Here is a 24,272-nt window from a genome sequence, read left to right on the forward strand (position 1 = left end):
GAAGAATAGATAGTATATGAATTGTGTTTAAATCTAGATAAATGTACCTATTCGTAATCCCAGATTGAACCAACTCCGGACACCCGTGGTATCATGCAAGTTGCTCGCAGCCATTTTTTTCAGTAGCGGAATGTCAAAATTTGAGGCGCATCCAAATTTACAATCTCTGAACCAAGAGCATGAGATGAAGCTCACTACGCATCCATCATCACGAGGTCTTGATCGATATCGTCATCGAATTCCTCTCTTACCCCATTGTGAGTACCGTTAGTTCCATTCCCATGAGCAAACTCTTCCCTCTGTACCCTTTCCATCTCCTGCATCTGCTTCGCGCGGTGCTTCTCCAAATCCGCAAGACTCCAAGTCGAAATCCCCTCCTGGTCTTTCGTCTTAAACGGCTGAGCCATAGTCCGCAAGAAGTTCTTCGCAGTCGCGACGGCCATATCCGTGCTGAGATTTGTTTCGCTCTCCAAAAGTGCTTGACTGATCCACTTCGGAAGCTGCGTCCGTTTTTTCTGGAATCGCCGGTCGGCGAGAACCATGACTCCGTAGTCGTCTTTGCCACGGAGGACACGACCTAGACATTGCGCAGCATGCCGCATCGCGTCGAAAGAGAGGAAGTCGTTTTCTCGAATGCGATAGTTTTCTCGTAGGAACTCGAGGCGCGCTTTGAGGATGCGCGACTCGGTGTATTGGAATGGGACGCCGATGCAGAGCACGGCTCGGCCGTAGTGGTGGTCGAAATCGATACCTTCGGAGACTTTTCCTCGGGCGACGCAAAGAAGTAAAGCACCTCGACCATTGCAGCATGCTGTTCGGTATGTTTCTAGTGCTAGAGATGATTCTTGGGCGTCGGGGGTTTCGACAAGGATTAGTTTGTAGTTCCAGATTGCGTCGAGGATGCCCATGCCCTGCCACATGCTGATGATGGACTCCATGTATAGGTAGGAGGGGAAGAAGACGACGACGCCGTCTGGGGTAATTCGAGAGAATTCGAGAACAATGTTTCCATAGTTTCGAACGACACCTGGGTCGTTTCGGATCTGGAAACCAGATGAGACCTGCGCTTGGTCTGATCCGCGAGTAACGATCATAGGAAGGAATGATCGTCGGGCAAGGGTCATACTATATGACTCCTGCATGACGGTCGTGAATCGTAGCATCTTAGGGTACATTTCGAGCGGTGACAAAGTCCCAGACGTAATGACCACTGAGCTGAATCGATCGAACACTGGCTTGATTGCGATGGCGGCGTCCAGGCATGTAAAGTGGAGGATCGGATTTGGCACTGTCGCGGCCTCTGATTCGAAGGGCTCCAATATTAACAGGAAACCCTTGTCGTAAGTCGAGACCAGTGTTGCAAATGTCGCGACCTCTTGAAGCGGTTGGTAATCCTCTATGTTGACAAGTTCTAGCGTCCTGACAAGTGATGTTAATCGTTCCGCGCAGAATCGCAAAGGCTTCCGTTCAATGAAGGTCAATTCTTTGACGTGATTTAGGAAAGAGAGAGGTGTTTCTGATATGGTGTGGGTGACTTTCATTCGCGTCTTGAGATATTCGATGAATCTTTTGAGGAAGGCAACGAAGTGTTCCGCTCGCCGTATGTTTCCTGGAACGGCCTCTTTGAGCAGGTCATCAGGGAGAACAGGATTTGAGATAAATTGATCTTCGTCTCTAGCTTGTTCGGCCTCCCGCAACCCTTCAACAAGCTTCATGTATTCGTTATTGAGCTTCTCTGCGTCGGAGCTCTTGACATCCTGAATCTTCCGCTCCAAATTGTTGGCGCCCCTCGTGGCTTTTCGTAATGAATCTTCGGATATATCAATGCTAAGCGACTCAATGCAGACGTTATCGATGTTGTGTGCCTCGTCGAAGACGACTATGCAGTCTTTGGAGAATTCTTTTGAAACTCGTTCGGCGATCTTCGGGTCTAGGAGATAGTGGTAGGAGTAAATGATGACATTGCAATAAGGCATCTAAAGTCAATTTAGAAAGATGTTCCCCAAGAGAGATGGTATCTGAGAACTCACCATGCGCCGAGCAGAGAAATAGGGGCATTGCTTATGTTGCTCTCCGTAGTTCAATAGACCATCGAGTGTGAAGACGCCGGGAGGCACAAGGTTATGGGGCTCGAGGAGATCCAGATTCTGAAGAGTGTTAGCCACGCACTAGGAGCACGCGGGCCCTCATCCCGTACCTCATGATACACACACAGCTCAACGTCCTCGCCCTTCTCTTTCTTTTCCTTGACAAAGCCGGCGGTCAAACTCCGACATCGAGCGTCAACTACCGTGCCACTCTTTTCCCGCTTGACGGACGGATGCAGACATAGATTCTTTCGACTAGTAAGGCCTAATGCACGGAAGTCCTCAGTATATCCCAGTTGCTCAGAGCGGAATTTCATCAGCTCCCTCAACTCCGCTAATGCCTTCTCGATCTCGGACATGGTTCGGGAACAGTAGATGAGCTTCCGGTGCTCTGGATAATGCTGCTGATAGGCGACGATCAACGATAACAGAGTAACTGTTTTTCCGGTACCCGAAGGCATTTCGAGAACGCAGTGACCCCCGGCATCGAGGGTCTTCTTAAGATCGCACATGTAGGCATATTGCTCGGGGTATATACGAGGGTACGGGAAAAGGACGGGAAGATCACTATAGAAGGAGAGAAGCTATTAGATAACTGTACTCCGTTACGCGAAAGCATGCAGCACTTACTCAATGAAAAATTTCATTGTGAGTGGCGAGCGTGAAGCTGGAGAAGGGAAGCTCGTCAGATCGCAGCGCCTCTTTTTGGGCCGGAGATCCTCTGACCGCGTTGAGCTTTTCCCGTTTGGGCGAGCGATGACTACATCGAACACCAGGTCACGTGTCGACCCGATAAGGACGCCGACAAAGCCGCAACGGGCTTGAGCTGTTCGCCAACAATATATTCGGATCACTGCTGGGATGACAGTGAGCCAAGAGGAACCATTCGGTTGAGTTTCACTTTTCTTTCTTTCTTTCCTTCCTTCTCTCCTTTCTTCTGAGCCCGCTGCTCGTCGTTCTCTCAGGTCATATCACCCCGCTACCCCACATTATTGCTATGAGTAAAAAGTTCAAATCGCAAGCGTCGAGCAGCCGTGCTGCTGCTGGCACCTTTGGAGGCTTTGGAGGATTTTCCTCGTCTGTGCCGGGTCAAGGGAAAGAGCGATCTTCTTTAACGTATGTGGCCGAGCCACCGGATCTGTCCCAGATATCAGACCCTCAACTGGCGATTGCTTTCAAGAACTTCTCGAAGAAAGACGATGTCACGAGGACGAAGGCCTTGGAAGACATACGGTCTTATGTTTCGAATGTAGCAACAAGTGGAGGCACCCTCGATGACGGATTCTTGGAGGCCTGGGTAAGATTGGATTTCCGCGACGACTGGATGGAACCTAACTAATCATGGATAGATTAGAATATATCCTAGAGCGTCAACTGACGTTGACCGCAGAGTGAGGCAATCCGCTCATTCAGCTCAAGGGTCAATTGCTGGTCTCGTCGGGAAGCGGGTTGCCAAGTTCCTGCCCAAGGTGGTTGGGGCATGGATGGCTGGAGTCTACGACAACGACAAGCCTGTGCATCAGTCCGCTGTAGACTCCATAACGCGAGTCTTTACTACCGATGAGAAGAGGAAGGGCGTTTGGAAGGTCTTTCAGACTTCTATTCTTGACTTCGTCGATGATGTCATTCTTCAGCAAACTCCTCACACCCTGAGCGACGAAAGGACAGTCAACCCTGAGGATGCCGAGGCAAAGTATGCCCGCGTAGTCGGGACTGCTATTTTGTTGTTCAATCGGATATTAGGCACGTTTGTCTACAATTAATTATGGGGAGTGGGATTTCGCTAACAATAACTAGGGAATACCACAAAAGAAGAACAACAGAATGACATCGCAACGATAGAGGGCATCCTTGGGAGTAAATCAATATGGGCGTTCTGTTACCATGATGATCCTTTCGTTCGTCGCTCGGTATACATGCTCATTCGAACCGTTGTCTCCGGAGAGCCGGAGGAGCTGGATTGGAGACTGGTCAGCGGAGCTCTGATAGGCAAATCCCTTCACATCAGTCAGCTTGGTTCCGCTTCCGACTTCTCAGAGGCTCTACTGCATGTAACTTCCTTGCGGCCTCAGGCCTGGACCGATGATTACTCTGGTAAGACATCCTCTTCAAAGAGATTGCTCCAGTACATACGGAAGGGCTCTCAAGGCGGCCCGGGGCTGTTTTGGTCAAATATTTACCAATTGCTGCAACTGGTGCCGCCAGAAACGCTGGCAAAACTTGACCCTAACTCTTCTGGCGATGATACCATTGGATTGTCGAGTGCAACAGCTTTGATGCAGGCAATCCATGAGGGGCTGAACTTAAGGGAAGAGCCACAACAGAATAGAACATTAGGCTGGAAGATGTATGTTGAGACTGCTATGTGGCTCGCCCAGGGGCTATCCGACCCCGACACAATAAAGCTTCTACACGAAGAGCTTTCCCCTTTGATAGTGCAATACGTGAGACCCTCACTAGAGGCTTCTCGGTGGACGCTGCCCAGGAATTCGTCGGAAGCTATTTGCAGCGAATACTTAACCGCTCTGTTTTCATTTGGCTACGACACTGCGTTCAACGACCTTTGGACGAAACTGTCTGACGACTTGATTGAAGCTGTCCGACTCTCATCGCCTGAACAGTCGAAAGACTTCAAAGCTTCGCAAGACGCAGTATGTGCTCAAGCTGGACGCCTTTTTTCTCTTGAAGCTTCTTTACTCTCCCGCCTTGCCGATCAAGAGCTTGAACCCAAAGTATTGCACACGCTTGAGCAGTTGAACTTGGGGCTGCTGCACAGTTGTTTGGAAGTCTTGCGATCTCGGAACGGCAAACCTTATGGTGCGACAGCCGTTGTCGAAGAGGTAGTGCGCAAAGTACCACAGATTGCACATCACTCACAAGAGCTCCTGGACTTTATTCAAAAGGATGCACCGGAGCTTTTGTTCTCCCCCAGCGGTGACCAGCTGATCTCAATCATTCTACGTTGTCGTTCTTGGCCTGGTTTTGAATCAAGTTTCGAAGAGCTTGTCAAGCGGATTGCACAGCTCGAAAATGTAATGACCAATGCCAGTGCTGTTCAGAAACTGCTTTCGAGCCTCGATTTCAACGAAGTGGACAACGAGATTCTCGGACCACTAGTCATGCGAGCTCTGGAACTAGCCTGTAAAGGAAGTCAGTTACATTGGGCCGTGGTTATTTCCGCCTTGCAAAATCCTACCAGTCAAGGAGAAATAGAGGACTCCATATTCCTTTCTATTCTTGATAATCTGTCCGTGGATGACGAGATCTTCAACACATTACAGGGGCTAAAGCAGATCGTTTCAGCTGCTACTGCTGCAGCGAAGAGGTTCCAGATTGGAAGTCAGGGATCGAAACTGACTGCAAAATTGATCTTCCTAACAGAACTACCATCGGAAGACATCGCTAGCCTCGCAGAGTCATTGATCACTCAGATAAAGAAGTCAGCAGTTGCAGAGACAAGTACCAAAGCAAGCCTTGAGATTCTACAAGAGAGTCTGGCTCATGCTAAGGAAGAGTCGTTATCGTAAGTGACCTGTGCATTATGCCCTAAGCACTGCAGCTAATTGAACAAGGGTCGAGTCATTGTTGGATATTGGCGAAGAATTGTTACGCAGTTCCAAACCGGAAGAAATCAGCCAGCTGGCTAAAGATGTTCTTCCCTCACAGCAAATGTGGGAGGAAGCATTGGGTCCCTTCCTTGAACTACCACCTCGGTACTCAACCGCCATTACGAATCCCCTTTCAGGCGTTGTGCACCTGGTGAATCGGAAGCTGTCAGAGTCATTTTCGCAGCGTTACGAGAACATCGCGCGCGATTCAAGTCAATGTTCAGCTGCATTCCGACTAACTCACTTTACTGTCCGGATGCTGTCTTCGTTTGATTTTACCCAGCATCTCGGCATGGAAGGGTTCGAGGTCTTGTTCTCGAACCTACCTCTGGCGGTGCAGCTGATTGAGGATGACCTTGATATCGAGGGGTACAACTACATTGCTGGATCGCTGACCCATGAGTTACGAGAGGAATACCGTGACATCGTCAACGATGCAAGGAAGATTATCCGCAGCTGGTCTTCATTGCCCCAGCTGGTTCATTCAGCAGAGGTGCCCATTTCATCTGCTCTTGCTTCGGTTTGGAAAACCAAGGTCGAGCAATTGGACGATACCTCGCCTGCAGCGTATCGGGTTGGAGAAGCTTTTACGAAGATCATGGAAGAAATGGACCTATCGGATATAGGTTACTCTTCCGAGGGGATAACCCAGTTCTGCAAAGAAATCCGAAGAGTCAATGTTATACGTTCCGCTAGTTGGATAGCCGTCCTGCGACGTCCCATACTGGCCAACCCCGCTGGTGTCCGGATCTGCAATGAATTTGTTGCGGACTCGACTGGCCTGAATGTTGAAGATGAGTCGACAAACGGTAAGTTCCCAGAAACGGATTAGAAACAGCCCGACTAACAGCACAAAGGCCTCCGGAAACTAGCTTTGCTCAATCTACTCCTCTCTGACGAGGAAGAAACCAATCCTATGGCATCCATGCCAACGCAACGATTGATCTTCTTTGTGAAACACTTGATACAATGCCTTCAGTCGGAGCAAATATCTCTCAGCCTCAAAACCGAGATCCTCAAGGGTCTAACGCTTGCACTTCCACATGTTAAGGACATGTACGGTCCACACTGGGAAGACTGTCTGGAAGTTCTCAGCTCAACATGGCGGAATATTAGCGGAGGAGATGACGCCTTGACCGTGCTCAACTCATCATATAGGCTTTTCAGCTGTTTAGAGTGTATTGTTAAGGATGAAGACAGCAACGATGACGTGAAGGATGCATGGGCGGACCGAAAGACAACAATTTTCAATGTCCTGACATCCACTCTATGCAAGTTCGGTGAGTCCTCAAGAACTTATTTTTATCGTATCGTATTGACCCGATTCAGATTCATCTACCACCTTCCACCTACCCCGGGACCTCACAGTCGACCGTCTGTGTCGCTTGATCAAGACGATGCCGATCGAAAATCTTGAGGATGTCAGCCGGGTTTATCCTCTACTGACAGCTCATAGCCTTGTTCTCCAGCATACAGCATACACTCTTCTCCATCGGTATATCCCAAGCGTACAAGAGCAGGTATCCTTTGATGTGGCGCTGTCAAAATCAGAAGTCAAGCTTCCGTATGAAATCATCTCCTTGTTACTGGGCGCACCAACCATGGAGTCAATATCACTGTCGTATGGCGACGACAAGACCTGGGCCGACATACGATCGTATCTCCTGAGCTGGAAATTGGTCTTTGACCACTTCACGGACGCGGTACGTTCTTGTCCACCTTCTCTCCAAAAGCATCTGACTAATTTCTCTCCCAGTCATTCACCCTTCAAGATCAGTACGTCTCCAACATCAAGGAACACGATGTCCTGCCCTCCCTGCTCGAATTCATGTTCGACTTCCTCCAAAAAGGACACGGGAAGCTCGTCGACGCGTCGAAGCAAGATATTCGTTCCTTCGACCTCGACCAATCCGAGAGCTACGAGAAGGAAATCGAATGGCTCCTCATCCACCTCTACTTCCTCTGCCTGCGCCATCTCGCCAACCTAACAAAAGCCTGGTGGATCGACGCGAAGAAGCGCATCAAGGGCCCTGTGGAAACCTGGACGGAGAAATTCGTGAGTGACCATCCCCCTCCATTCCCTATTTCAAGGTATAAACTAACAACAAACCAGATCTCCCCCCTCGTCATAACCGACTCCCTAGAGCGCGTAACAACCTGGATAACAACGCAAGACCAAGACGAAGAACGCCCGCTAAGCGTAAAAATCTCCTCCAAAACAGCCGAAATCATCGCCTCCATCCCCGTCGACGAGGAATCCCCGCCCGTCGCAATAACAATCTCCCTCCCCCCCGCCTACCCACTTCACCCGGCCCTGGTAGCAGGACGCAGCCGGGTCCTGGTCGACGAGAAGAAGTGGAAGTCGTGGCTCCTGACAATCCAGGGCGTAATCATGTTCAGCAATGGAATTCTCGAAGATGGCCTCCTCGCGTTTAGGAGGAACGTGCAGGGTGCGTTGAAGGGGCAGTCTGAGTGCGCGATTTGTTATTCGGTTATTTCGACGGATATGCAGACGCCGAACAAGCGGTGCGCGACTTGCAAGAATGCGTTCCATTCGGTTTGTTTGTTTCGTTGGTTTAAGAGCTCTAACCAGAGTACTTGCCCGCTTTGTCGGAATCAGTTTACGTTTGCGTGAGGGGGGTTGTGAGGGATTTTGCGGGCGTGGTGTACCCTATGCAGTATATAGAGAGGGCTGGGTCTGGAAAAGTTGATTGATCGATTGGGGATTTCGTGGTGCCGTCACAGACGGCTGAAGCTGAAGCATTAGATTTGAATATGAATATACAGCGATAGATACGAATAAATATACCGCATCGATGAAGCATACTCCGTAAATAATCACTTCAAAGTTACTATAACTTAAACTTTGCACATGCAAGAAAACGCACGCGTTACTTAGGTGAGCCCCGCCACATCGACATCCCCCCTGCAGAGCTACCTCACAGCTCTCCGCATTCCGCAGCCAAACCTCGGAACTTGGAAGCTTCACAATGACCCCGCCATCCCGACTACAATGTCAGCCTCGCAAATCCCCAACCTCAACACTCTCCGTTCAGGCCGCGGCGGTCGCGGTCGCGGATTACGAGGGCGCGGCGGACACGATAGCTCTTCTGGTCCAGGCCACAAGGACAAGGTCGTCCAGGGGACAGACAATGACGCCAGCGTGTCGCGGCTGAGCGCGGTGGGATTGGGATACCTGGAAGATCCGTTTGCGAGGGCTCTGACGCCGCAGAGTCTTGAGACGAGGCGGTTGCCTATTATTAATCGAGGTGAGATTGCTCTTTTGTTTTGTTGTTTCTTGATGGTGGGGTTGGACTAATTGGTGGAATTGGCTTGGATAGGGACCTACGTACGCACAACGGCAATCGATCAGCTCGTCGCGAGATTCCTAGGACCTCCCGCGGACTCGGATCCGACATGGAAGACAAAGAAAAAGCAGATTATTTCGCTCGGGGCTGGGTCGGACACGCGAGTTTTCCGGCTTTTGTCTACGCGCCCGGCACAGGATCTTGTCTACCACGAGCTTGACTTTGCGGTGAACAATGTCGCGAAGATCAAGGCTATTCGGGGGACGCCGCTTCTACAGCGTGTGCTCGGGAAGTCGGAGGATGTTACGATATCCGACGCAGGGGATGAGCTGCATTCCCCCGCCTACCACATCCATGCGGTCGATCTTCGGACGCTCGCGCACGAGGGAGAGAGCGATACGTCGCCGGCGCATAATGCGGGGCATAAGCTGCAGGCTCTCGTGGACAACACGCTGCCCACGTTGTTATTGTCCGAGTGCTGTCTAGTGTATCTCTCTCCAGACGAGGCCGCCGGCGTTGTGCAATATTTTACGCATAGCTTATTCCCAGCGCCAAACGAGAAATCCGAACCGCTGGCCCTGATTCTGTACGAGCCTATTCGGCCTGACGACGCGTTCGGGCGAACAATGGTCGCGAATCTGGCGACTCGCGGAATTCAGCTGCAGACCCTCCACAAGTATGCGTCGTTGGAGTCGCAGCGGCGGCGGCTCCACGAACAGGGCTTTGACGGTGGCCAGGCAGCAGCGGATGTTGACTTCCTGTGGGAGCGATGGGTGGCTGAGGAGGAAAAGGAACGTGTCGCAAGGTTAGAGATGCTGGACGAGATGGAGGAGTGGAAGTTGCTCGCGCAGCATTATTGTGTTGCTTGGGGATGGCGCGAGGGTAGGACTCGGTTTAACGGATGGAGGGGGTTGGAGCAGCAACAGTCGGAGGACTGAATTTCGAGAGGCCGAGCTCTAGTCATTCAGCTATCGCGAAGGCCAAGGCAGGGACCTGCTCCGGATTTGCTCCGCCAGGCTAAGAGCGACTATTGGCACAGGTCAGCTAGCGTGCCATCGTCGTCCTCAGTTTCCCACTGCGAGGCAGAGTAAGGCTGACCATGTGGCCCCCTTTTCAGAGTTTGAAGGCTGGGTTGTGGTAAGGGAAGTGACGATCTGCTGGGCCTAGATTCGGTGACAGGACGGTCCTCATTCAGCGTGCAGTTACATCGTCTTGCTTGCAATTTCTTTCACAGCGCATAGCCAAGACGCAAATGTATGACAAGCAGACTCAGATATAAGCTAGCGATTGGAGTTGAGGGCCCGTAAGATGGTCAGATTCGGCTGCGATAGAGTGATAGTAGTGGAGTGTTTGGCTGTTTGCTCTTGCCCTTTCACAGTGATCACACGGAAAGACTTTGGCCCAGTGGCGCTGATTGGCGCTCAGCGAATGGATTGACTGGAGCCAATTTGCGACATCCACGAACCGCGGGGGACAACGGAGCGGCGGCTGGCCCTGATTGGCTTGCCCCTGAGCCGGGATTGTTGATAGCGTCGAAGGAAGCCGAAAGAGGAAATGTGCCAGGGCCCTTGTGGACCCTTTTTTTGGCAGCGGTTCACAGGGTCAGACAGACACAGAAAGAGAGTCGCACTGACTCCAGAGGGGCTTCGGGGCTCTGGCGGGCGCTTGGGGCCTTGGTCTTTGTTGGAACCTCGTATCCCCGTTTCTGAGTCCTTTCTTTCCCTTCCCACCCCGAGTCGCTCGTTACCTCTATCAGGGTCCTGACCATAGTCTTTCGTTTCTCCCCCTATTCTCTTCGGCACGAGGCTCTTCGCTTCTTTTCCTTTTCGGTGGACTTGCTTCCTCCGTCGCGGTCGCGCATTCACACTCCTTTTCACGAAACAGCACTGCAGGCTCAATCGCTTCAATATGAGATTCATCACCGCTTCCGCTTTGCTCTGCGCCGTCGCCGTCGAGGCCTCCCAGCACAACCACGGCCATTCGCACGCCCACCTCCACGGGAAGAAGGATGTCGTCGAGAAGAGAGGCGGCTCTTGCGCGTTCCCTACCGATGCCGGCCTGGTCGCCGTCACTCCCGGGTCGAAGAATGCTGGCTGGGCCATGAGCCCCGATCAGTCGTGCGAGCCGGGCAACTACTGCCCATACGCCTGCCCTTCCGGCCAGGTCTCGATGCAGTGGGACCCTGATGCGACTTCATACTCCTACCCGATGTCCATGGTAAGTTGCGCTTTCGGGAAACTCGCGGGCGCATGTTGATTGTATGTAGAACGGCGGTCTATACTGTAACGAGGATGGAGAGATTGAAAAGCCTTTCCCCAGCAAGCCTTACTGTAAAGACGGTACCGGCGCTGTGGAAGCTGTCAACCGCTGCGGCGATGTCGTCTCGATCTGTCAGACCGTCCTGCCGGGTAATGAGGCCATGTTGATTCCCACCCTGGTTGAGAGCGTGGCTACCCTTGCTGTGCCGGACATGAGCTACTGGTGTGAGACAGCTGCTCAGTAAGTCGTTTGTCCCGAAGTGCAGATTTTCAATGCTGATGTAGGCAGTTTCTATATCAACCCCCCTGGAAAGAGCCCTGAAACCGCCTGTGTCTGGGGTACTTCGGCGAACCCGTGGGGCAACTGGGCCGCCTATGTTGCCGGCGCCAACACCGATGGTGACGGAAACACCTTTGTCAAGATCGGATGGAACCCCATCTACCTCGAGCTCACCACCCCCTTCCGCAACAAGCGCCCCGACTTTGGTGTGGAGATTGAGTGTGAAGGTGGCAACTGCAATGGCCTTCCTTGCAAGATCGACCCGGCTGAACACGATGTCAACGAAGTGACCGGCTCTTCGACTGACGGTGCGGGCGGCGCCAACTTCTGTGTTGTTACTGTTCCCAAGGGAGAAAAGGCCAAGATTGTTGTGTTCGAGGGCGGTAGCGATAGCGGCGGCGGCGACGATGAGGAAGAAGAGACCTCCAGCTCTGCCGCTCCTTCCTCTACTTCCACCAGCACCAGCACCAGCTCTAGCACCACCACCACGACTACTTCTTCCACGACCAGCACGCCCAAGCCCACGAGTACTACGACCACCACTTCTAGCACCACCACCGAGTCCTCGACCTCGGCTCCCTCGTCCACCGAGTCCATCACCCCGTCGAGTTCCACACACAAGATCCCCTCCGGCTCAAGCAGCTCCGGCTGGCCCGACTACACCTACAAGCCCCATGTGCTCGCTGAGACCGGCGATGGGAGCGCCTTCGCCGCCTCGTCCACCAGCGAAGCCGAAGAAGAAGACTCTCCTAGCCCGACGTCGGGCGCGCAACAAACCAGCCAGAACGCCATGATGGCGCTCTTTGTTGTCGTCGCGATGGCCGCCTTCACATTCTAGTCGAGAAACAGTCCTCGACAGTGGCAATGGTGATACTATCGGAGTATCAGCCTCCGACTACATTATATACCTCGCTAGGAAACTACTCGGCCACGACACATTTTCTTCTGCTACCTTTCTTCTTGACGCCTACTTGATTGACTTCCTTCACTTCTCTTCTTGGATACCTCTTTACTTTACCTGATATTGATTTCCTTCTTGGGATACCTCTTATGATTAACGTTCTTGTACATTGATTGGATGATGATTTACTGTACTGCGGGCTTCATCAGCTCAGTCTGACTTTTGACGGTCCTTCTATGCGCGCATAGCTTACTTTACCTTTGTTTCTAGCAGCGAAAATGTATAAAAGCCTATCTCTAATTTTGAATAATAAATAATACTCCTTGTGAAGTAATTGTGTTGCTACCTAGTCTTCGGTAGACCTGTAGGATGTAAATAGCGGTGCCTGACTCCTGAGGCTGCTGTTTAAAGACGGACTCTCCCCGCGGCATCTTATCTGCCTACATCACCTCATCCCCCATCTTCACTTCCCACCATCTACTCTTCTTCTCTCTGACCTAGCCAAACAACATAGGTAGCTGCCCGAAATGCCTCCAACACCGCAAACAGTAAGTCTCTATCCTATACCGCCTCCCATCCCACCACAACAATCAAACCTCCCTTTTCAATCAACCCCGCACCACCACCCCCCTTCCCCAACCCAAAGCCCCATCCCATCCCTTCTCAAACAAGCCAACCACCCACTAACAGTACAATAACAGGCAAAACTAACATCAACCCTCCACCTCCTAATCCCACGCCTGCGCCTCCTCCAGAAAAAATCCACTGCCTCATCCGTCGTGCAACGCCGCGAGCTCGCACAACTACTCGAATCCAACCGCGCCGCGTCCGCCCGCATCCGCGTCGAGAATGTCATTGCGACGGATATAGCTGTTGAGGTTATGGAGATGGTTGAGCTTTATTGTGAACTTCTTCTTGCGCGCGCGGGGGTGTTGGATGGGTTGGCTTTTGGGGAGACTGGGACTAGGGCACGGCAACGAGTGAGGGAGGAGGTTGTTGCTATTAATCAAGGGAAGGGGGGTGGTGCTGGTGCTGGGACGGGGGCGGTTGTGGGGGTGGGGGACAGCGGGAACGCGAAGAAGAGTTCTGGGGGAGGGTTCTTCGGTCTTTTTAGCTCTGGGAAGCAACCACAATCATCACAACAACAACCACAAACACTACCCCCACCCCCCGCCGACTCAACAGACCCCAACCCCGCCACAGAAGACCCCTACTACCTCGACTCCGCCCTCGACGAAGCCTCCGTATCAATATTCTACGCGTGGTCTCGCTTCCCCACCGAAGTCCGCGAACTCACGCTCCTCCGCTCGTTACTGGCAGACCGCTACGGGAAAGACTTCATGAGCCTCGCGTCGGAGAATAAGCTTGTTGGCGTGGAGGTTCCCGAACGATTGGTGAAGGGGTTGCGCGTGAGGCCGCCAAGTCAGGAACTTGTTGAGAGTTATTTGTGCGAGATTGCGCGGGCTTATAAAGTTCCTTGGGGGGACGAACAGAATGAAGTTGATGGTGAGGATGGGAGGGGGGATGATATTGGTGGCGGAGGAGATGGGGATATACCTACGTTTGAAGACAATGAAGGAGGAGATCAAGACACCAGACCAACCGAAATCATCCGCCGCGCCTCCGAAACAGCAGAGTTGACGCGCGCGACACCACCGCGGGGATTCAATCCTCATGTCCAGTCCAGCCCCGTGAGCGTTGCGCCGCCGGGCCCGCGGAGCGATAACCCAAATCCGAGGGTGAAGGTTCCGGGGCAAGATAACCGGGATACGAGTCCGAGTCCTAGTCCGCAGGCTCAGCGGGCGGGTGCGAGTGCGAGGGGGCCAGGAGGAGGAGGAGGAGGAGGAGGAGGAGGAGGAGGAGGAGGGAGGAATAGGGATAAGAGTGGGATTCCGGATGTGGATGAGTTATCGAGGAGGTTTGCAGCGTTGAAGCGGTGATATTTTTCTTTCTTATATAGCGACGTTCATCCTTGATCTTCAAGGCAAGGCCTCTTCGGTATGCTCATGGCTGAATTACGTCTGATGGTTTGTTGATAAAACGAGTCATGGCAATCTATGTATTATGTATCCAGGTCTATCTACATCCTTTGCGTCCCTTCCCTTTCCTTCCATCCTTCCACCTTTTTCATACATCCGTAACATAACCAGAACAGAACAGAACAGAATCGAGAATACTGATAGAGGTATAGAACGCGAGTGATGAAATAATGCAAGCAATGCAAAATCAGACAGACACCACCTATGCATGTGTCCAATGTCCATCGAATATACAATACAGGAACCGGAAACGAAACCAAGATGCCAAAGAATAATGCCAAAGAACGAAAGAATGGATGAATGAAGTATATACTCGAAAGGCATAACCAACTTCATGCATGTTACAGCTCCTCTTCTTCACCCGGAAGAAAGACTTCATGCCCTGACCCCTCATAAACGAAAATTGCAGCAACGCAGCCAAAGACAGAAACGAGGGCTATCAACCACCAGGCGAAGCCGACGGTTCCGATTTCCAGCCCGTATCCGTACCAGGACCCAGAGAAGATGGGTCCTATAGTGCGGAACGCAGAGGAGACGGACTGGCCGATTCCATGGATGGTACCTAGGACTGATGGATGCGGCGAGCAGTTGTTGAGAAGGATGATCGAGGTGGGAAGGGTGAATGTACGTGCCGTGACCTGGAGGAAGAGCACGACAATAATAGAGAACCAAACCCAGCCGCCGTTTGCTTGGTTCGGGGGAGGGGTAGATGAAGGGGCGAGCGCGATGTATGGGGCAAAGGCGTAGGCGACGGGGAAGAGGGTGAGGAAGTATTGATAACTTTTTGCTGTTCCGAGACGGCCGTTGATAGAGGGGTAGATTGTGAATTGAAGGATCATGCCGATGACACCGAGAATGGCGGTTGCAAAGCCGACGCTTTGCGGGAGCATACCGAGACCACCGGTGAAGATGAAGGGGAGGCTCTGAGCGGGACTAGCGGGGTCATTTGCGTCATAGCGGGGAGTCGAAAGGAATAGAAGCCAAAGGTTGTTAAATGCACTGTTCAGTCAGTTGCTGCTCGCTATTAGATGTCTTGTGCTAACTTACCCCATTTGGAAATCAAAGAAGGCCTGGGCTAGCAGGGTACACAGGACGTTCTTGGTCCAGATCCGTCGAAATGGTAGGATGCGAGCGTGGCGTGCAGTCTTGTTTGTCTTTTCTTCAAGTTCATACGTCTCAGTGACCCTGCCCAGCAGAGGCCCAGACTCTTCGTAATCGGCAAAGGGTAAACGCGAGTATAAAGGATTGTTCGACCCGACCACCGCTCTAATCGCACGAGCAACGAGTCGTAGGGAATATGTACCGAGACCTGGCTTCCCTTTGCACGCTTGCAGGGTCTGCAGCTATTAGCATGTGCGTAACAAGTATATGAAGACGAAATCTCACCTCTTCGAGACCGATACCAACGCAAACAGCACAGAACGTGAGGGAAAAAGCATTGGCTAGCATAGGCAACGCATACGGATATTTCATAAGCCATTGAACCCCATTCTCGCCACCAAACGAGGAGTTGGGACCGAACAATGTAGGATAGGTCCTGACAGGATCTGAAAGCATACCACCCATAACTGCGGTTGTCAGTTGCCGTACACTCACAACAGTATTGCCACTCACCAGGACCAAAAAGAGAAGCAATATTAAACCCAATAGGAAGAATCAAGAACGCTCGCGAATGATACTTCTTCTCCTTGACATTCTCCGCAATCATAGTCCGAATGATGCCCACGGTACCATTAATAGCACCGCCAAACGAGCGCCAGAACACGGCCTGCGCAAACGACGTCGCAAAGGCGACACCCAAACACGAGACCGCAGTCCCGATCAACCCAACAAGGAGGACGAACCTGCGTCCTCCCCACTCCGCATCAGCAACACGACCCCACGGAATCGCCGTAGCAAACTGCGCCGCCGTAAAGGCACCCTGCAGGATCCCCGCCTGCGTCGCAACGTCGGAGTCGGAAAGGTTCTCGTCAAACGACTTGAGCTGGTAAAACATATACGCTTGCAGCGAAGCAATCTGCAGGAAATCAAACACCCGACATAAACCTAGCAATGCCAGCTGCTTCTTCTTCGGCAGTGACATCCAGGTCACGGGCCCAGGCCGCGGGGGGGTCGGCGACCTCTCTAACTCTGCTGGATCGAAGGGTGGTAACTGTTGGCTCTGAGACCGCGAGCGTACATGGCCATGGCCACGGCCATAATCGAGCGAGGTATTCCTCAACGCCATATTATCGTCGTCGTCTTTTTCCGAGTGAGCCGAGGCCGAGGACCCCTCTGAGACGTGAGTGAGAGAGACGTTAGATTCCCCGCGCATGCGTTGGAAGCCGGGAGAAGGTTCGCCGCCAGAGTCGAGACCAGAAGCCCAAGAGATGTTGCGGGAGTGGCGGGCATTCCGATTCTTGGGGACGGAGATACTAGCGGATGAGGGAGAGGGCAGGCTCCAGCTGTTGTTATTAGGTGAGACCAGCGATAGCGATTTGCGATTATTGGGTCCAGTCATCTGGGCGGACAGATGGACAGACGGGTGCAGGTGGATGATGAGTAGGGGTCTACCTAGGACAGAGGAAAGAGGAACCGGCGCGATTGGAGGCGCTAGCGGAGCGGAAAGAGTGGAAGACGGAGTGTATTATCCGACAAACGGCAAAAAATATTAATAGCGGCAGTACGAATGAGGGAAGGGAGGGCAAGGCGAAAACGAGAGACTGCGATGGGGAGAAACGAAGAGGTGCAGAGAGAGACTGTCAGTGTCAGAAGTCGGCTCGACAATCGATAACATTCACCCCAGTCTGATCAACAACGCCACTACTGCTTCAGTCTGCCTTCTTTGCATCCATTACTCTGTTTCCCTCTACAATACTCTCCTTAATCAAACAGAAACTTATCAATCTTTCAACTGCCCATCTTGTCTGCCAGAGTCCCACAAGTTACCTGGCCTTACCAGGTACCGCGTGTGCGTCATAGTGTATCTCTAGTTTACTCTTTAGGAAGTGTTCCTCATACAATTAATTTAAAATAATTTAGCGCTGGAGCTTGCGACGCCATCCCCACTGTATCGGAATTGCGTTTTTGCATTACAGCCAGGTATCCATCTTAGTCATCGGCCTGAGTCTGCTCCGGCTGTCACTGTTCACTGTCACCCGAGTCGCAGAGTTGTTTCATCAGGGATTTAGCTGGAAAGGCCGCTCCGCTGTTCTGCAGTTTGACTCTGCATATGCAATATTTATGTCGCCAACGCCTTGCCTCGCCTTGCCTTATATCCGAGGTCAAGGTTCCTCGGCTATACTTACCCCTAAGGTTAAACATGCTCATCAACCATGGAACGGTAGAACGGTAGTATACATTAATTCTATTCTATTATACTCTGCAAAATATGCTATCTAATTCGCCTCTCATCCACCGCCAAAGAAGAGTATCGTGGTGGCTCAGAATCAGAATCACCAGCCATCCATCGACGCAAACTCCACCAGGGCGCGCTCGAAACTCGAAACACCTTCGGCTCGCTGGCTTCGTCAAATGGCCCCGACCCCGGTGAGGACGATCTTCGTCTCGCCCGCCCTGGGCCTGAGAGCTGGTGTTTCTGATACACCCACAGCACCACGTAGATGCCGATGACGGCCAGGGAAACAACGGAAATTGGTGCGAACCAGCCGATTTTGCCTAGAGTGAATGGTAGGTTAGCTGTGATCAGAAATTGTGATGATAATTGGGGCAGATCTTACTGTAAAACTTTTCTAGAGCGTCAGTTATTTCATCCTCTGGCTCGTCTTCGGCAATTGGAGGCCATGTGTGTCCCCAGTTTACATGGACACCGTCGTGGTCGGGATCCACCCAGGGAACGGTGTTGAGGCCGACTTCGGGGATTGATGCTTTGGCGCCTTCTTCACCGGGGATGCCATACGCATATGTATTCTCGCAGTTGGTGTCTTCGCAGTACGCCTCGAGAACTGGCGAGGGCGTAAATGTGAATTGCTCGCGTGACTTGCCGAGCACTTTCCCTTGTCCGTCAATGGCCTCCGCGTACGTGTAGCGGAAGAACTGGGGGGCTGTATACGAAGTTTCGAATCCATCCTTGCGGACTTTCCGGATGAAGGTAAAGTTGCCGGTGGAATTGTTCGTGCCGTAGAATCGCCAGTGCTTGACCCTCGTGGCGCCATTCCAGCTGACGTAGAAGGTTGTCGGGGACGAACTGTTGCTCGACTTGGCATATGTCCATAGAGCTGGAATGTCGGTTGGGTTGCCCTCCCACTGGAACTTTTGAGCGCGGTAGTTCATGATGTTGCCTTTATCAATGTAGCCCCATAGCAGCAGGTTGCCTTCTTTGTCGTGCTCAGAGACATAGGCGTTATTTCCCCAGCCCATAAAGACGTTTCCGTTCGACAACACCTGCATGTTGCCTTGGCTGGAGCTGATCATGTCGTGGTTTTGCGGCGCATATTCATGCAACTGTTTTGCTGTCTTGTTCACATGGTCTATCAGAATAACCATCCCGGACGAATAGTTATGCGTCCTGTTGAAGCCGTTGTATCCGTTATTGTACAACGATAGCACCGTATGGGTTGTATTCTCCTTCAGCCACCGCGCATCATGCTGCTGTGAGAAGCTAAAATTTTCATTCTCAAATGTTGCGTTCGCGCCGTGTAACTTCCAAATGATAGACCCGTTATACCCCGAGATTTTATAGATCGCGCACGTGTGGCGAGACGAGATGAGGTAGTTTCCCTCCGCGTTCTTGTCAACCGAGTTGATATGGAAATAGTCCCACGGAGAGCGCGGTTCCAATCCAGTGCCCGAAGTATCCGTATGGCCAGGATACGTATAGCTGACAGATGGGTCGACGTGATCAAGCGATCTCCATTCGAACAGCACCTTGCCGGTTTCCACATCGATTTCCTGGAATACGCTTTCCATCAACCAGCCCATGCCGCCCTTGATGTTCCATATACTCATATCAAACTGTCGCTGCTGGTAAACGGTCATCAGCGCGGTTTGTCCGTCGTTGATGAGTTTGAACTCGTGCATATCACTGGCCGCCATGCCGCCGCCGGGAACCACCGTCTTCACGATCTGGTAATTACTGCCCATAATAACGCCATGGCCGCGGCAGTATCCATTTTGTTGGATGCCCTGAAAGAAACATAAATGATCTTTCCCCTTGTATTGACAGACGTGCATGCCGTGAGCGTTTCCGGGGCCGGAATTGCCCCAGCCGCTCCAAACTAGGTTCTAAGATGATCGACATTAGCGCGATCGCTCTTGAAGGCGTGATTGAAGCTAAACATACACCATCATTGTCGTAGATATAAGGACCCGAATTGTCCGCTTGATATGGGCCTAGGAAAATATACCCTGGATGCAGTTCGTGGGGAATGCGACGCTCGAAGGTGAAGACGGGAGAGTAAAGGTCGGGACGCTTTCGAACGAGAACATCAGCAACCATCCATTGTACAGCCGAACTCGCCATTGGAACCTCGCTTACCGACTTGAAGACAGCATCAACCTCCGCAGATACCGTTTGTAGCTCGCCAAATATCGCGATCAAGATGCATGTAACGAAAAGTCGAGCGCTGAGCGAACGGGCGCACGCTCCCAACGAACCGGTGGCAAGGAAACGCATCGGCACTTCACATCACCCAACCTGGTGTTCGAAATGAAATCCGGCAAAGAAGATGTGGTATGCCAGATAAGAGGTGAGGGAGTACCAACGTACTTTGGTTGAACGAGGTATCTACAGGGGATGAACCCCAGAGTGACAGAGAAAGCGTACTTTGAGGGGTGGATCGACGCAATGATATTAAGACGAGCAGCAATCCCCAGCGATCTCCGAGGCAGTGCCACAACGACTCAGTGAGAGGTGTCTATGGTTTTGAACTGGTTTCGAATTCCCGAGGGAAGATCAGGATCATATCATGCCCATGGCCACCCTGCGTCGAAGTACCTTACGACGACCTGGAAAGAACACCCCCGTCATCACTCGCCGAACAATCTACCGGTTTCAAGGATCAAGGATCCCAGTCATTACTCAAATTCATGCACTGAGCGCTTAGGCAAAGCAAGCAGTGGCTCAAGCATCGGATTTAGGGCCTCGCAGTCGCATGTGTCCTCGTCAACATGTTCGTATGCACACGAATTGGCCAACTGCGACTGCCCCACACTCGTTCAGAAACTCCGGCTGATTCATCGACAATGGTGATTGGCGCTTCTGGAACAGTTGCTGCACCAATACTTGCGCTTAGCTACACTAACGGCGTCGAAGTCATCTATTTATATTAACGACGTCCGAGGCCGCGGTGTTGCTTCTCGACTTCGAGTACGTCGACCATAAAGTCAGCACATGTACACAAATGCAAAACAACACGAACGCAAACGTACCAGTAAAATACTGAATCGTGGAGGTGGCTCGTCCCACAATAATAGTGCCAGTGCCACATTTCGCCGTTCGGCAGAAGACTAACTGATGGGCCCTCCTGGAAAGGTCTCTGGGTCGACACATGGCTACCGAGCTGGGGCCGCGTCAACCGAAGATAGGTCTCGCCTGCGCCTCAACAGTTCGTGGTATCCATAGTCATACATCAGCATCACTTGTGAACGCCCAATGGGTCGGGTTTGCGAGCGATTGATCCATTTTGACCTCGCATGCCAGGTAAGTCAAGTGCAGACTGCAGAGGGGCGGAAGGATGGAGATCAGGATGCCAAGAATGCTGTTGGAGTGGCTCTGGCCATGTAACCGCCGTATCCACAAAGTGCTGAACCTATTACATTGAGCTGTTGGGGTGATTATGGGTCGTTTTTTTTCCCTAGGTCATAACGCCAAAAACCCGCAGACTACCATATGAACTAGCCCGGCTAGCTCAATCGGTAGAGCGTGAGACTCTTAATCTCAAGGCTGCGGGTTCGAGCCCCGCGTTGGGCTTTCTTTTTTGCTTTTTATTTACTTTTCGTACTATACAGAATTGCCTGAGGGTTAGGTTAGAATAGCATGTCGTTTATGCGTGTATTTTGTTCGAAGTGGGAGCGAACGGTGGGAAGGAGGGTTTGCGCCTTCCGGGCCGAGAGAACTCAAAAGGACGCCACGGAAGGGCAGCATACCAACCAAACTATCCAGAGGCACTCGTCATTGGTTTGATACGTATTCCTTCTCGATTAATCCTGGCCCTACCTACGTAGACATCTAATCGGATCCCACGGATAGCCATTAGCCACGACTCAATATCGGATTTAGAGAAGCCATTGCCGGCCCCGCTGGAATGCCTACCATAGATTTAACTGGAAGACCTGTCATAGCCGAGGCGCCCGCTGACTACAGGCGCAGTACGTATCCAGGTACTAGCCGGAGTATACGTATGCACTGAAGTGCGTGGCAGGCTAGAGTCTGGTGTAGCCGCCGGAAATTGGAACGAAGATTGTGGCTAAAGATATCCATATCTCCTACCTATGCATGCAAGCAGCTTACGGCAGCCAAGAAACCGGTGTCTATAACTCTAGGCACAGTAGATAGTAGTTTGCAAAAATAGGCGCTGTATCGGGTTACATTCCCGGCGCTGCACTGCGCTGCGAGTTACGCTGGGCAGACTGGGTTCGACCTTGACCTTAATCTTGTACTCCAGCAGTCGTCATCGTACATACAGTTGACGCTCGGCGGTATGACCGATTTACCGGGAAAGGAAAGATGCGTCAATAAAGTCCGAGCCCTGTATACGGACTATGGAGTAGGTTGTGCAGAGTGGAAATTTATGGCTGATGTGGTTACGTATAGAATTGCGCGGAGTCGAAATCCGGTTGTATAGTTAGTCGCACTTATATATTGTTGTAGCTCGCAAGGTATACTCGACAACGAGAACCTCACGAGTGGACAGTTCGCAAAAGTGCAACACCGCCAAAGTTAGTATTACCTATGTATCCTCTGTGAATAACGTCCAAGGAAGAGCCCAACATGAATGTACTATAGATACGTCGGATGCTTACGCCAAGCCAGCGAAGAGAATCGTAACCTGCAGCCAGCCCCGTAGGGCGCGATTCCACTTGCTCGCGCGACTAATAAGTATTCGTGCATTGATCCTTGTACCACTGCGTATGTCTTAGCGAGTTCTGGGCTTCCTGCCGTTGTGACTTTCGAGCGTTTGGTCTTGGCTTGGCTGGCGGGGTTATACTTATTTTCTTATTTCTCAACGTGCCTAGATACCAAGGTCAAGGTTCAGGAAGAACGCCGAGGGGCTAATGATAGCTAGTTGGCTATGCAGTACGGAATGCGAAAACAACGACTGGTCTAAGTTTCTGAAAAACATAGAAATCTATTTTTCCATTTCCATTCCGTTTCCTTTTGGGTATTAAACCTTTAGGCCAAGATAGTAGACTGACATGAATATTAAGCCAAGGTGTACTGCGTACCCAAGGCACCGCTGATTGGTATAATAAGCAACAAAACGACGGACATAAGCTTAGCGAGATATTATCAAACTCCGGGCGTAAAGAGAGAAAAAGAAAGAAGACAAGTCCCAGAGCTAAGGGTATGAAGAGCAAAAGACTCACGGCTACACGCCCAGCGTAAGCCACGAGAAAAGAAAGGATAAAAAAGGAAGGCGATTCATCGAGAGAAACGCTTGAAAGCCATGGTGGCAGCGAACCCAGCGGCAATAATGGCACCACCCATCGTAACAGCCTGCAGAGCAGCATTGGCCATCTGGCGCCTGTTGCGGCCGCGGCAGCGCTTAAAGAAGTCTGCCATGTCGTTTCCGCGGGGGAACGGAGTGTCGGGGATTTCCTCGCCGAGGAACTCGCACAGCGGGGCCCAGCCGTCGCTGATCTTGTATTCAAGGAGTCTCTCGGGGGGAACGAGGCTGCGGACCTCTTCGACGTGGTCTTCGTAGACCTGCTTGCCCTTGTTGGGGAAGTCGCCGCGGAAGAATGTAGCGAAGAACTTGTTCAGCATGGGGTAGTACATGCTGGCGGCCCAGCTGAAGTTGGACACGAAGCGGTGCTCCGGGTCGGAGACACGCCAGTGCACGGTCTTCATGACGGAGGCGTGCCATGAGTCGACTTCGCGGGTGGTCAGGATGACCTTTGCGTTGGGGTAGGCTTCGATTAGCTCTTTGGCGAACGCGCAGGCGGGCCAGTCGCAGACGGCCTAGATAGAGTTAGCTTAATATTCTTATACAAGTGGTGCTGGTTGTATTTACTTGGCAGTCTCCTAGAAGCTGATCCCACTCCTTACGGCCGAATTCGCCGACACCGTCATACTTTGCGTTTAGGGCATCGTGCCACATGAGGCAGTCCGGCGGGTTCTCCATACTGGCAGACATCATGTGGTAGCACTTCAGGTAACCCAGGCGTTCCAGCGCAATGCGGAGGGCTACAAGTAAACCCGAGTCAGTCATGGTCAATCAACGAGCGCCTGGGACTTTTGACGTACAAGCTGTTCCTGTTCGGCCAACACCAAGAGCCAGCACCTTCATAGGCACAGTGCGGTGGCACTGGCGTCTGTCGATGTTGGTATCGCTGGTGAAGATGTCGGTTGCTGGCTGAGGAGCCAGGTTATCTGAGAGGGCGAGGGACATCTTGCTGTGATTTGATAATAAAGTACGTCCGAGGCGTTTTGTTGCGAATGCTAACGAGAGTATAAATTGACGAAAATGTCACGGTTCAAAAGAAGGACCACAACGGCAGAGAAGAACAGGAAGAGAGATCCGTCCCGAGAGAAACACCACAAGATGAACAAGGCTGCAGAAGTGAAAAGGAGTCCGGGTTGACCAGCGATAAATAAAGGTCTTGGATCTCGATAAGTCATCAACTGGGTG

At 51.8% G+C, this 24,272-nt stretch overlaps 8 protein-coding genes and 1 non-coding gene across 9 annotated transcripts; 6 read left to right on the forward strand and 3 right to left on the reverse strand.

The window, feature by feature from the left end:
* On the reverse strand, nt 1–2,847 carry BDV17DRAFT_248773 (TFIIH/NER complex ATP-dependent 5'-3' DNA helicase subunit RAD3). Its single transcript, XM_073756137.1, has 4 exons — nt 2,718–2,847; nt 2,198–2,654; nt 2,031–2,147; nt 1–1,976 (listed from the first exon to the last, which is right to left on the reverse strand). The coding sequence occupies exons 1-4, from the start codon at nt 2,732–2,734 to the stop codon at nt 195–197; spliced, it is 2,373 nt and encodes a 790-aa protein (XP_073621087.1). The 5' UTR covers nt 2,735–2,847; the 3' UTR covers nt 1–194.
* Nucleotides 2,848–2,914: 67 nt separating this feature from the next.
* On the forward strand, nt 2,915–8,490 carry BDV17DRAFT_3864 (ubiquitin-protein ligase RKR1). The gene is made up of 8 exons (XM_073764456.1): nt 2,915–3,384; nt 3,437–3,830; nt 3,885–5,610; nt 5,660–6,504; nt 6,553–6,975; nt 7,025–7,398; nt 7,452–7,751; nt 7,809–8,490. The coding sequence occupies exons 1-8, from the start codon at nt 3,085–3,087 to the stop codon at nt 8,328–8,330; spliced, it is 4,884 nt and encodes a 1,627-aa protein (XP_073621088.1). The 5' UTR covers nt 2,915–3,084; the 3' UTR covers nt 8,331–8,490.
* A 162-nt stretch (nt 8,491–8,652) lies between these two features.
* ppm1 (protein C-terminal leucine carboxyl O-methyltransferase ppm1) lies at nt 8,653–10,183 on the forward strand. The gene is made up of 2 exons (XM_073764460.1): nt 8,653–8,964; nt 9,037–10,183. The coding sequence occupies exons 1-2, from the start codon at nt 8,709–8,711 to the stop codon at nt 9,939–9,941; spliced, it is 1,161 nt and encodes a 386-aa protein (XP_073621089.1). The 5' UTR covers nt 8,653–8,708; the 3' UTR covers nt 9,942–10,183.
* Nucleotides 10,184–10,569: 386 nt separating this feature from the next.
* Nucleotides 10,570–12,513, forward strand: BDV17DRAFT_3887 (SUN domain-containing protein). The gene is made up of 3 exons (XM_073764458.1): nt 10,570–11,220; nt 11,270–11,502; nt 11,551–12,513. The coding sequence occupies exons 1-3, from the start codon at nt 10,912–10,914 to the stop codon at nt 12,377–12,379; spliced, it is 1,371 nt and encodes a 456-aa protein (XP_073621090.1). The 5' UTR covers nt 10,570–10,911; the 3' UTR covers nt 12,380–12,513.
* Nucleotides 12,514–12,969: 456 nt separating this feature from the next.
* Nucleotides 12,970–14,382, forward strand: BDV17DRAFT_285984 (DUF292 domain protein; the record flags this gene model as incomplete). The annotated part of the gene is made up of 2 exons (XM_073760815.1): nt 12,970–12,990; nt 13,144–14,382. The coding sequence occupies 2 exons, from the start codon at nt 12,970–12,972 to the stop codon at nt 14,380–14,382; spliced, it is 1,260 nt and encodes a 419-aa protein (XP_073621091.1).
* Nucleotides 14,383–14,822: 440 nt separating this feature from the next.
* On the reverse strand, nt 14,823–20,095 carry BDV17DRAFT_278572 (ASST-domain-containing protein; the record flags this gene model as incomplete). Its single annotated transcript, XM_073759558.1, has 9 exons — nt 14,823–15,480; nt 15,529–15,818; nt 15,868–16,049; nt 16,096–16,925; nt 17,459; nt 17,920–18,138; nt 18,201–19,605; nt 19,763–19,891; nt 19,958–20,095. 9 exons carry the CDS (start codon nt 20,093–20,095, stop codon nt 14,823–14,825), a joined length of 3,852 nt encoding a protein of 1,283 aa, XP_073621092.1.
* On the forward strand, nt 20,060–20,702 carry BDV17DRAFT_3929 (uncharacterized protein). The gene has a single exon (XM_073764467.1). It carries the CDS (start codon nt 20,339–20,341, stop codon nt 20,669–20,671), a length of 333 nt encoding a protein of 110 aa, XP_073621093.1. The 5' UTR covers nt 20,060–20,338; the 3' UTR covers nt 20,672–20,702.
* Nucleotides 20,703–21,318: 616 nt separating this feature from the next.
* Nucleotides 21,319–21,391, forward strand: BDV17DRAFT_t1. Its single transcript has one exon. It is a non-coding gene; the product is annotated as a tRNA-Lys (tRNA).
* A 1,544-nt stretch (nt 21,392–22,935) lies between these two features.
* On the reverse strand, nt 22,936–24,227 carry BDV17DRAFT_3978 (sulfotransferase family protein). Its single transcript, XM_073764476.1, has 3 exons — nt 23,888–24,227; nt 23,655–23,827; nt 22,936–23,602 (listed from the first exon to the last, which is right to left on the reverse strand). Exons 1-3 carry the CDS (start codon nt 24,030–24,032, stop codon nt 23,063–23,065), a joined length of 858 nt encoding a protein of 285 aa, XP_073621094.1. The 5' UTR covers nt 24,033–24,227; the 3' UTR covers nt 22,936–23,062.
* Nucleotides 24,228–24,272: the final 45 nt, after the last annotated feature.

Source organism: Aspergillus undulatus (assembly GCF_047715775.1).
Source record: "Aspergillus undulatus strain CBS 261.88 unplaced genomic scaffold BDV17scaffold_1, whole genome shotgun sequence".
NCBI classification, from domain to species: domain Eukaryota; kingdom Fungi; phylum Ascomycota; class Eurotiomycetes; order Eurotiales; family Aspergillaceae; genus Aspergillus; species Aspergillus undulatus.